The sequence below is a fragment of the Hibiscus syriacus genome, unplaced genomic scaffold, assembly GCF_006381635.1.
Source record: "Hibiscus syriacus cultivar Baekdansim isolate YM2019G1 unplaced genomic scaffold, ASM638163v2 tig00110020_pilon, whole genome shotgun sequence".
NCBI lineage: Eukaryota > Viridiplantae > Streptophyta > Magnoliopsida > Malvales > Malvaceae > Hibiscus > Hibiscus syriacus.
In genome coordinates this window covers 278,544-290,276 of record NW_024062568.1, presented here as the reverse complement: position 1 = coordinate 290,276, position 11,733 = coordinate 278,544, and the positions used below count along the sequence as shown (strand labels likewise).

At 31.0% G+C, this 11,733-nt stretch overlaps 1 protein-coding gene and 1 pseudogene across 1 annotated transcript; both read left to right on the top strand.

Moving 5' to 3' along the window:
- Positions 1 to 701: 701 nt before the first annotated feature.
- On the top strand, positions 702 to 1,701 carry LOC120213368 (annotated as a pseudogene).
- A 2,200-nt stretch (positions 1,702 to 3,901) lies between these two features.
- Positions 3,902 to 6,813, top strand: LOC120213080 (acetate/butyrate--CoA ligase AAE7, peroxisomal-like). The gene is made up of 3 exons (XM_039211221.1): positions 3,902 to 4,177; positions 5,025 to 5,615; positions 5,820 to 6,813. Exons 1-3 carry the CDS (start codon positions 3,965 to 3,967, stop codon positions 6,714 to 6,716), a joined length of 1,701 nt encoding a protein of 566 aa, XP_039067152.1. The 5' UTR covers positions 3,902 to 3,964; the 3' UTR covers positions 6,717 to 6,813.
- The last annotated feature ends 4,920 nt before the right edge of the window (positions 6,814 to 11,733 follow it).

Sequence of the window (11,733 nt, the reverse complement as noted above, 5' to 3'; positions counted from 1 at the left end):
TAATTAGGCCATTGAACTTAGTTAAAAATGAATTAAACTCATCTACTACATCATCATACATCATGTACTATCACAATAACATTGTAGATTTCTATGTAAGTGTTGTGACAATCAACATTTGATTTCATTGGTCAAAGGATTAGATTAATTTTTTCTCAGTTTAAGTATTAGATTGAATGAGAAAAAAGTTAAGATGCTACATTATTTTTTTCAAAAGTTTGAGGGCCTCAAATACCACTAAACATGTTTTTAATTTTAATGACACTTTTGTTTGTTATTGCTCGCAACAATTTTTTTGTATTTTTAAATTTAATTGATGTCCAAAATGTATTAATATTATGTTCTTATTATAAACTAGAATATTTTTTGAGGTATGCCCTGACCTTAAATTGAGAGTCATCTCTGACCTAAACTTTAATGTACAAAAAATAATAATTTTTGTGTTATACTTTTTTATTAATTTTATTATTGTTATATTTACTTAATTTACATGTTAAATTTATGTAATTAAAATTTTTAATAATTTTATTTTAATAATTTACATGTTATATTTGCAAAATTGAACATGGGCAGTAGCCGTCATTCATCAACCCAGAAAATGACCCTTCCGCTATGGTGTTATAAACTCACTTTCACTCTTAATTAATACAAACCCCAGTGTTGATTTCTCCACTACATCAAAAACAACCCTACTGTCCCTCTCGCAATGGAGTGCAAATGGCTTCTTTTTTAGTCAATGGCGGTGCTGCTGGCACTGGGGAACTGCCAGGAATCCGTGAAGCCATTGGTGAAGATGGTTAAGGGCAAGAAATTGTGCGACAAAGGGTGGGAGTGTAAAGGGTGGTCTAAGTACTGTTGCAATCACACCATTTCTGATTATTTCCAGACTTACCAATTTGAGAACCTTTTTGCAAAGCGTAACACATCCGTGACTCATGCGGTTGGGTTCTAATTTACCGTTCTTTCATTACTGCTGCAGCTCAGTATCAGCCTCTTGGTTTTGGCACCACTGGTGAAAAGCTTCTGAATATGAAGGAAGTGGCTGCTTTTCTCGGACATATCGGCAGCAAAACTTCATATAAGTAAATAATAACCCATAAAACAAAACTTTATTTTGAGTAATGGCTCTGGTTCATAATGATTTCAGGTGGATATGAAGTGGCAACCGGGGGACCATTGGCTTGGGGTCTATGCTACAACAAGGAGATGAGCCCCTACAAAGTGTACTGTGATGACTACTATAAGTATACCTATCCTTGTACCCCTGGAGTTTCATATCATGGCCGTGGTGCCTTGCCTATCTACTGGTATGTAATCTTAACAAAACTCGACTTTAGGGATCGATCGAGGGGTTGGGGATGGGATCATCTTCTGAAAATTTTAAATTCTCTTATAGTTTATATATTTTCTTTGCATTTCCTACTAATAATATAATTTATTGTAATTCTACACCCTAAAATTTAAATGGGTAAACTACGTAGTTAGTCACCTAACTACTACTTTGGTTCCGTTTTGGTCATATAACTATTTCTTTTTAAATCATACATAAAATTATGTTTTAATTTAGGGAAGAAAATAGACGGTATAGAAACTATGGATCCCACGAATTATTCCTCCTATGCTTGTAGGAACAGAGGGCGCGATGGAATTTTTTCAAGATCTTTTTTAATTATTGACAATGCACACATTCTGCAGAAGTAACTACTCAGACCCAATATCTCAAGTGAGAACGACACTTCCTTTAACCGTTAAATTCATTTAATGGATTCCATTTATAATAATTATTATCATTTTTACAAAAGCTTCATTGTTAAAGTAGTTCAAATATATATATATACACAAATGTCACGCCTTTAGAACTTTCAAACCCAAACTGTCGCAATATAATGGGTCAAGTCTGGTGGCCTTAATAAGCCTAATACTCCATCTTGAACTTTTTTGTTGGACACTTACACCAATATCTCGAGTCAGATATCATGACCCGTGACACACACATAATATAATTTATGCCACCTTAACAACTCGTTATTATTCTGCCATATTTAAAATTAATTTTATATAAAAATATAAATTAAATACAAGAAAATGTAATAAAAATTTAAGCATTAAAATAATTAATATGATGAAAATGAGGAGTCAAAAGCACTAGAAAATTCTGGCTATACATGCCACGTGGCGAAGTCATACCATTTAGATGATGAGATGAAAATGGTTGGTAGTGTCTTCTTGTGATGAAGAAAAAGTAAAATTCAATTTTGCAAATATAATTATATCAAATTAGGATAAGATGTCTTTTTCAGATCTATTTGTTGTTTCTCTGGATATGATATATATATATATCAAATTAGGATAATTTCAAAACCTTTCTCAAATTAGGATAAGTTGGGAAATTAGTTATTTATCCCACATTAGCTGCCATTTTCTTGAATTAAGTTGAGCATGAGATTCATAATACAAACATTGTTAATATTTCCATTTGTAAACTTAAGGTATTTTATAAGAATGATATTGTATAATTTATTCGTAAATTTCTTTAATACGATTAGAAGATTAGACTAAGATGTATCATATAAGAATATAATAAGATAGCGAACATTCTAATAATTTATAAACGTGATAATCCAATTAATTAATTATGTTTAATTCTCCTTCAACTTTAATAAGGATGTTGCTTAATTCTATTTATGAAACAACTAATTTTTTTCTTATTTGTAAAAATCATTCTTTTAAGCAAAAAAATTATAATAATTAAAATCAATGGATCATGGGATAGCTCAATTTAGAATACAAGGAATTTAATTGTCCAACAACTAAGTAATAGCTCGATTTTTCAACTGAAGGATAATTTAGAGAAATAATCATAAAAGTAGTTTCTTTTTATATTTTATTTTACATTCTTAAGGTAATAAATAATAAACTAAGAAGAAAAGTGATTTTTTGTGTTTGTTAGCGCATTTAGAATTTAAGGTTAAAAAGGTCTTATGGATGGATTGTTTTTATATTATTAAAATTATACTTATGCTATTTTATTATACTACAATAATATTCATAATATTAAATATAAATTTTAAAATATTTTTAATCTATTTTACCTAAATTTTAACACGTACATATATTTATATCATATTAAATATTATATTTTATATCATTCAAATAGCTCTTGATTTTGGATCACATACAAGATTAATGTTTTGTCTCATGTTGTATTATGTATAACTATTTTTTAATTTATCAGTAATTTCTAGAATCGATGGTTAAAAGTTATAAGTTGATATCACCCTTTCTTTTAAGGTGTAAGTTCATTATTCGTTAGGAGTAAAATTTCATTTCTCCTCTCTTTAAGTAGAAATTGTTAAAATAAAAATTATTTTTTAATTTATAATGTATACTTATGTTAAGTTAAAATTATTTTATCCAATAATATTATTTATATATTTTCAATTTAGTAACATGTATTGTATAATGATTTTGACATGAAATCTTATTATGTTAAAGTAAAATTTCTTTTTTTTTTCACAATTAAAATTTTATAAATTCATCCTTTATAATAACATAAACTATTGTATCCGTTCTTATCGTTAATCAGTGCCCGTGTCATCTCTAACAATGGAGCCGAACAATAAATTCCAGCCTGTCTCATCCTTAGCAAAATAACTTGGATACTTACTTTATTTTAATAAAAATTAACCATTTCACTCATCAAGAAAAAATGATTTAGATAAAATTCAACTTACTTTTCATTATTATAAAATTCAAACAAAACCTTCAACATAATAATAATAATAATAATAATAATAATAATAATAATAATAATAATAATAATACACGTGGCTCTACGTCCAACTTCACAGATAAATACTTTGGGTCTTCACAAATCAGCTTGAAATAGAAAAGTTCAGCATTTCATATTTTGTTCTACGAGAGGAAACAGAGAGAAACAAACAGAGAGGGTGTATCGACGGTGATGGAGATGAGAGACATCGACGACCTTCCAAAGAACGCCGCCAACTACACGGCCTTGACGCCGTTATGGTTCTTGGAACGAGCCGCTACGGTTCATCCGACGAGAAAAGCGGTGGTCCATGGATCTCGAACGTACACCTGGCTCCAAACTTACCAGCGCTGCTGTCTCTTGGCCTCAGCTCTTTCTAAACGTTCCATCGGCGTCGGTAGCTCGGTAATCAAACGACTTTCCATCGCCTTTCATTTCATCATTACTAACAGTTTTTTTTTAAATGTGAAACAATGAAATCTTTCAGCTTTTAATTCTGTTTTGTTTGTTTAGTAGTATAAAAGAGAACGAAATTAAAAAAGAAGAAGAAGAAGAAGATAATTCTTTTATTTTTTCATCGTCTCCTTTTAAATTTTTAATCAACAAGTATTAGTAGTATAACTACGATTGTAGATTTGATTAGTGTACCGGAGCCGGTCTAAATCCGGCAATCATTTTATAGTGTCATAATCATTTTTGATGTTGTTTCGCGTAATATTGTTTAAGATAATTTATATTATATAAATTTGGATACATGAATAATTTGTATTGTATTTTGTTTGGGTTCAGGTTGACATGTGATCGTGATTTAGCACGAATATATGATTTTCTATTAGGGGTGCGAACTTAGGAACTTGCATTAAAAATTTAGATGATGCAGAATTATAAAATTTCATAGAGTGTTATATTAGTTTATCAGTAAAAAATACAAAAAATACTTAAACTATAAGAGAAATTAAAATTTCTAGAGATACAACCGCATTCAATACTCCCTCCGTCTATCCCTGATCGTGATTAATATTGTTGGTCTTGCTTGCCCCGTGTTCTTGTTCTGTTAATCATTATGATTACGGTAGTATTAGTGAATTGATATGAGAAAGAAGCTTTAATGCTTGATTTGTTGCCCAGATTTGATATGGGAATTGCTAATTCTGCTAACCAGTTGTGTTTAGATTGTTTACGCTGACTGTTTTTATGAAACTTTAATGATGGTTCTATTGTTTGTATTCACTCTATGTATTAAAATTGGCAGGTAGCTACAATTGCTCCAAATGTTCCTGCTTTATATGAAGCTCATTTTGGGATTCCAATGTCTGGTGCTGTTATAAACACTGTCAATAGTCGCCTAAATGCCTCAACCATTGCTTTCCTTTTAGGTCATTCACAATCCACCATCGTCATCGTGGATCAAGAGTTTTTCAAGTTGGCAGAGGATGCTTTGAAAATCATGAAGGAGAAAAGCCAAGGTGATTTCAAGCCTCCACTCTTTATAGTCGTTGCTGATGAAAGCTGCGATCCAAAAACACTTACGTATGCTTTGGGACGAGGAGCCATCGAGTATGAGAAGTTCTTAGAAAGTGGTGACCCGGACTTTGCGTGGAAGCCTCCTCAGGATGAGTGGCAGAGCATTGCTTTGGGCTATACTTCTGGCACGACAGCCAGTCCGAAAGGGGTGGTATTACATCACCGAGGGGCATATCTAATGGCTTTGAGTAATCCACTTATATGGGGTATGAATGAAGGAGCTACATACTTATGGACTCTACCAATGTTCCATTGTAACGGTTGGTGTTTCACTTGGACACTGGCAGCTCTTTGCGGAACAAACATATGCCTCCGACAGGTAATTTCTACTCTGGATGATTACTTATTGGTTCTATGTGTGATTTTGTTGAAATTCTGCAATTGTTGTATATCGACTGAGACTTTGAGAGGGCTTTAATCTGATATAAACTGTGGATTTGAATGTTTTGCTTGCGCTTTACCTATGAGCACAGCTTGTTACTTACTGATGTCCTTATTCGCTTCTGTCGTACATGCATTGCAGGTAACAGCAAAGGGAATCTACGCAGCCATCTCAAAGTATAGCGTGACTCACTTCTGTGCTGCACCAGTGGTTCTCAATTCCATAGTTAATGCCCCACCCGAGGACACAATTCTGCCTCTCCCACATGTCGTTCGTGTAATGACGGCTGGTGCAGCCCCACCTCCTTCTGTTCTTGCTGCGATGTCTCAGAAAGGTTTTCGAGTGACCCACACCTACGGTCTCTCGGAAACCTATGGTCCATCTACAGTGTGTGCATGGAAGCCTGAATGGGACTCGCTTCCGCTTGAAACTCAAGCTCGTCTAAACGCACGTCAAGGTGTCCGATACATTGGTTTAGAGGGCCTAGATGTCATCAGTACTCAAACTGGTCAGTCCGTTCCCGCTGATGGAAAAACAATCGGTGAAATAGTTTTTCGAGGTAATCTCGTGATGAAAGGCTACTTAAAGAACACAAAAGCCAACGAGGAAACATTTGCTAACGGCTGGTTTCACTCTGGGGATCTTGGTGTGAAACATCCAGATGGTTATATCGAAGTAAAAGATAGGTCAAAGGACATAATCATATCCGGAGGTGAAAACATCAGCAGCGTGGAGGTGGAAAACGGACTCTATATGCACCCTGCAGTATTGGAGGTATCGGTGGTGGCAAGGGCTGATGAGCGATGGGGGGAGTCACCTTGTGCTTTTGTGACCTTGAAGCCTGGGGTCGATAAATCGAACAAAAAGCAGTTAGCGGAGGACATAATGAAGTTCTGCAGGTCCAAGATGCCTGCATACTGGGTTCCGAAATCAGTGATATTTGGTCCGTTGCCAAAGACATCTACCGGCAAGATTCAGAAGCATGTGTTAAGAGCCAAGGCAAAAAAGTTGGGATCCGTCAAGCTGAGCAAGTTGTAATTTGGTAAGTTGAAAACTAAATTATGAGGCATCAAATAACAACAATAATTATATAAAGCAAGGGATTGCTTTGATAGCTGTTGTAATTTATTAATAAAACTTGCACAGCAGATAATCTTACCATTCAAACAACACAACCATTTCAACCTCCAAATGTCTACAGTTATTGATTATCTACAGAAACATTAAACAATCAAAGTAAATTTTCATAACTTAGGGAACCAGTCCAAACAACAAGTAAACGCTATAGATGACAAATTGGCTCAAGAACATATATCGATACTTTTTTTCCTTCACCAGGCAAATGAATTATAATTCATTTTAATATTTAACGCAATAGAACAGGAGTGATTATGGATATCCGAATTACTACAACATCGTCAAATTGAGTTTGGATGCCTAAAATCCAATCACCAAGGCCATGGATTTGGGAGGAGACGGCAATGGAAGAATACCAATAACCAAAAATTGATATTCTCTCTCTTCTCTACACAACCGTGGGGTTTACCCCAATTTGACACCAAACTAACCATTTATCTTAATTGATAATTAGGCCTAAATTAGGCATAATAATGATACTTTGCATGAGATGACTATCCAACTTAGTTGGTAGAGCACAAGGTTCTTAACCTTGAGGTCGTGGGATCGAGTCTCATGGAGGGCATTTCATAATTTAGAGGTCTTCTACGGAAGTTGCTCTCCCCCTGATGTTGGGGGCAGCTTACTATCTTACCACTCCCTTATCTCATTGCATATGGGACCAAGAGACAACCATTTTTAATATGATACTTTGCATGGTGACTCGCTCTTCATAAAAAACTTAATTACCGTGCACAACTATAACTTTAATATTCTTATGAATTGGTCTTAATTTTTTATTTTTCAAGACTCACAATTTAATCATTTATCGGAATCGTTTACCTTTCAAATGAAAAATATTCGGATTTCAATGTGTGTACGTATCCACAATGAAAAAGTTGTTATTTGTGTTCGTTCATTTATTAAATGAACATAAAATTATATTCATGATTATTTAACTTAATAAGCTGACATAAATGGAAATTATCCAAATGTTCACGAACATTTCATTAGATGCTCTGTCATTTACATCCTTAATCATCCTCGTTTATCTTCTTCATCCTTTCTCCTTTTTAAGCTTTTCTAATTTCCTGAATGAGAGCATAAAAGCAGTTGTTGGGGTATTAAAATGCTGCTCTTTTATCTTTTTGAAAGCCGTCGTGGAACAAAGAAATAAGAAATACAGAGAGAAGGCGGTTGCAGAAGAGGCAAGGTTGAATCAAAAGATCAGTCAACTTTCGTCTTACGTGATAAAATATCGTTAAGAAAGAAGCTGAAAAATGGATGGTTACGGAGTTAACATCAATCAATCCATTTGTGTCGGTTGATTCGGTCTTGCACGTAATGAGAAAGTTCGTCTGTTTACTCCACATATTAATCACTTAATAATGTTACCACCTTTTGTTTCCTCAACAATCTTCTAACCTCGCTCATCAATTTCTCTTAATTAACATACGTATCAAACTTTAACTCTATTCCATTCATTAAATTGTACTTATTTTATTTTTCTTTGCACCGGGAGATATTTGGAAGTAGGTCGTCAAGAACTTCAACCTCCCTATATATAAGTTAATCTATAGTAAAGTACACATAGTTTCCAACAATATGGTGTTGTTTTATTGAATTTATTGATTATTTTTTTATTAATATTAACTATTAAAAGTTACAAAGTGATCCTCTGATTATAGGATGTTACTTTGTCCATTAAAAGTTACAAAATGATCATTCAACTATTCATATACTCCAAACTCGTCATTTTCTATTAAAAATTTGACGACAATCTGAGCTGGAGGTTAACATGTTAACTGAGATATGCTAAAACTTGATCTCATAATCTCAAACGGTTATCATATCTTAGTCATCATGTTAATGTTCAGTTCAGATAACTGTCAAATTTTTACCGAAAATGACAAGTTTGGAACATATGAATAACCAGGTGATCATTTTGTAATTTTTAATAGTCTAGAGACTCAACAAAGCAACAATTTATAATCGGAGGACCATTTGTATATTTTATCTATTAATCTAATAAATGAAATTAATTGGATCTTAATTTTAAAATTTGTGATTAAGACTGAATCTTTGCGTCTGTAGCTTCATATTGATCGTTAAACATATCGACATGATAATACTTGAATGATTGAATTTTTTCTTTCTTTCCAAAAAACATCAAAGATTCAAAAAAAAAATATTGTTCAACATACAAACTAACATAATTTTCAAGATTTAAATCAACGCTCGGATTTTAACTAAAAAATTTATGGCGTTACAGTGCATGTCGTGCACTAATTTAACCTCTTTTATTTGTAATTCAATATCAAATGTTTGTCCATTTTTATCATTACTTTTTGCACTATTATTCGTCGTCATAAAAAGTGTTGTTAACCATGTTTTTGAAGCCTCCATCTAGACAATACACTCTTTTTATGTACTAATTTTAGATATTATGGAGTGATTAAATTTTCTCCATGCATAATTAGTTCTCAAATTTGATTATGATTTTGATGTTTTAATCGCGAACCAAATTCAATGGTATTCGATTATATTTAGCCTAAAATGGTCGAGAGTGACTTCAACCATGTGATGAGCTCTTGAAATACTCAACATATTTGAACCACTGCATATGATGACCAATTTTTTTTTTAAATATTCGATACAATGAATATATGACCTAGGCCCCTTCTTATCTATAAATTTTAGGATATAGAACATTTAGACATAATCGATCTCACCTCAATTGTGTCAATAACAATGACACTCAACCGACTTGGGTCTGTTTGTTTGGCTATAATTGGTTTTTCGAAAAATGAATTACTGGAATTTGAATTACTGGAACTGGAAAATAAATTACTGGAATTTGAATTCTGGAAAATGAATTACATTTCTGAAAAATGTTTTCCGAAAAATGTTTTCTGTAAAATGAATTACATTTTTCTGAAAAACATCTGGAAAATATTTTATGATGTTTGGAAGATGTTTTTTAAATCTTTTTTTCCACTAGTTGAAGAGTTTTTTAAAAATTATTTATTACAAATATTAAATATAATAAATAATATTATTTATCATAAAACTTAATATTATTTTAAAATATTAAAATAATTTATTTATTATTAAATATTATTTGTATAATTTTATTAATAAAAATATTAATTTTTGTATATATTAGTGAAATAAAATATTATAAATTATATTAATTATTTATTAAAGTAATAGTGTTATATTATATTTTAAAAATATTAATTAGTATATTTTAAATATCTTTATTAAAATATTATTTAAATATATAAATAATATTATTCATTATTAAATATATAATTTTTTTATTATATATTATTAAAATAAAAATATAATATCTTATATTATTATAATATAATTGATTATTTTATATAATATTAAAAATATAATATTATATTATTATAAATATTAATAACTAAATAAATAATATTTTGATGAAAATGATATTAAAATATTTTATTAATATTAAATTCATAAAATACAATTATTTTGAGTATTTATTCTTTGAAGTGAAAAGTTCGGAAAATAACTTACGGAAAATGAATCCGTAAGTCATTTTACAGAAAACGCAAAGGAAATTTTGTTACTAAGAAAATGAATTACGTTCCGGAAAACCAATTACGTGAAACAAACACGAGGAAACATTTTCCGGAAAACAAATTACGTGAAACAAACACGGGAAAATATTTTCCGAAAAACGAATTACGTGAAATAAACACGGAAATTCGGGAAAAACCAATTCCGTAATTCCAATTACGACAAACAAATACACCCTTAGTGTCAATATAATTAATTTATAATAAATCACATATTTATAATAAACCCATTTAAAATATTTGATTTTAGATAACAAATTAGTGGTATGTCATTTTGATGGAGATAGATAATAATATCAAATATTTATTTTAATAAAATATATGATTATATGGATCCAATTATATAGATATCGATATATTTATAGACCAAAAATTATATCTAATGTAAAATAAATCCAAACCTAAATATATCTGGCCCAAAAAGGTCCACATGACCCATCCGATTGCCACTTCTACTTATCACCATAAATGATTGTCTTAATTAAAGAAGGTGACAACTCCATCATCAATGGACTCTAATGATATTTAATTTCCTTTTACTGTAAAATCCTAATTTATTGTTGGTAAAGTATACAAATGGGCCCTGACTATAGGATACTACTTTGATGAGTCTTTCTATAATACCCCAAAAATTATGGTTAGTAACCAAAATGAATAAATTGAAAGTTTGATGGCTAAAGTATAAACTTGAAGAAGTTTAGGGACCAAAGTATAATTTTAAAAAGTTGTGTAACCTAGTCCCGTAAATGAATAGTTTACCCCAAAAAAGACGTTTTCGTGGATTTCAGATTTTTCGTGTGGAGTTTGTTTCAAAAGTTATAAAGTGTTAAAGTTCGAGGAAAATTCAGATAATTGGATCGACCAAAAAAGTTAGGAAATTTTGCTAGATGAAAAAGAAAGGGCAAAAATGTCTTTTTCATACTTTAAAATGATAAGATTTAATATGGACCATTGGATTTGAGTTGATTTCCATGTTGAATCTTAGCCATTGGATTAAAAAGATAAGATTGTAATTTTAGAACTTTACAAGGGTAAAGTTGTAAACTACTAACTTCATGGATTAATTTCAGCCCTTGAATGATAAATTTGATATGTGGCATGATTAGGATCATTAGATTTTAAGGTCGTAAAGTTATTTTGGACTAAAATGAATTTTAAATTCATTTAGGTTATAAAATCCAAAAAAGGACTAAATATATATAAAAATCAACAGAGTTCTTGAATTGTTGTTGCTGCCGTGAGTTATAAACAAACATATAGATAAATTTTTTATTTTGATGTTTAAGCATTTTGAGTTAGATTTAAGGTTAAGACATGAAATTCAATTT

What these genes read in the sequence shown, in the direction of transcription:
- LOC120213080 (XM_039211221.1), top strand. Translation starts at nt 3,965, where the DNA reads ATGGAGATGAGAGACATCGACGACCTTCCAAAGAACGCCGCCAACTAC. An exon ending in CCATCGGCGTCGGTAGCTCG is followed by an intron (nt 4,178 to 5,024) that starts GTAATCAAACGA and finishes TAAAATTGGCAG; the next exon opens with GTAGCTACAATTGCTCCAAA. An exon ending in CAAACATATGCCTCCGACAG is followed by an intron (nt 5,616 to 5,819) that starts GTAATTTCTACT and finishes CATGCATTGCAG; the next exon opens with GTAACAGCAAAGGGAATCTA.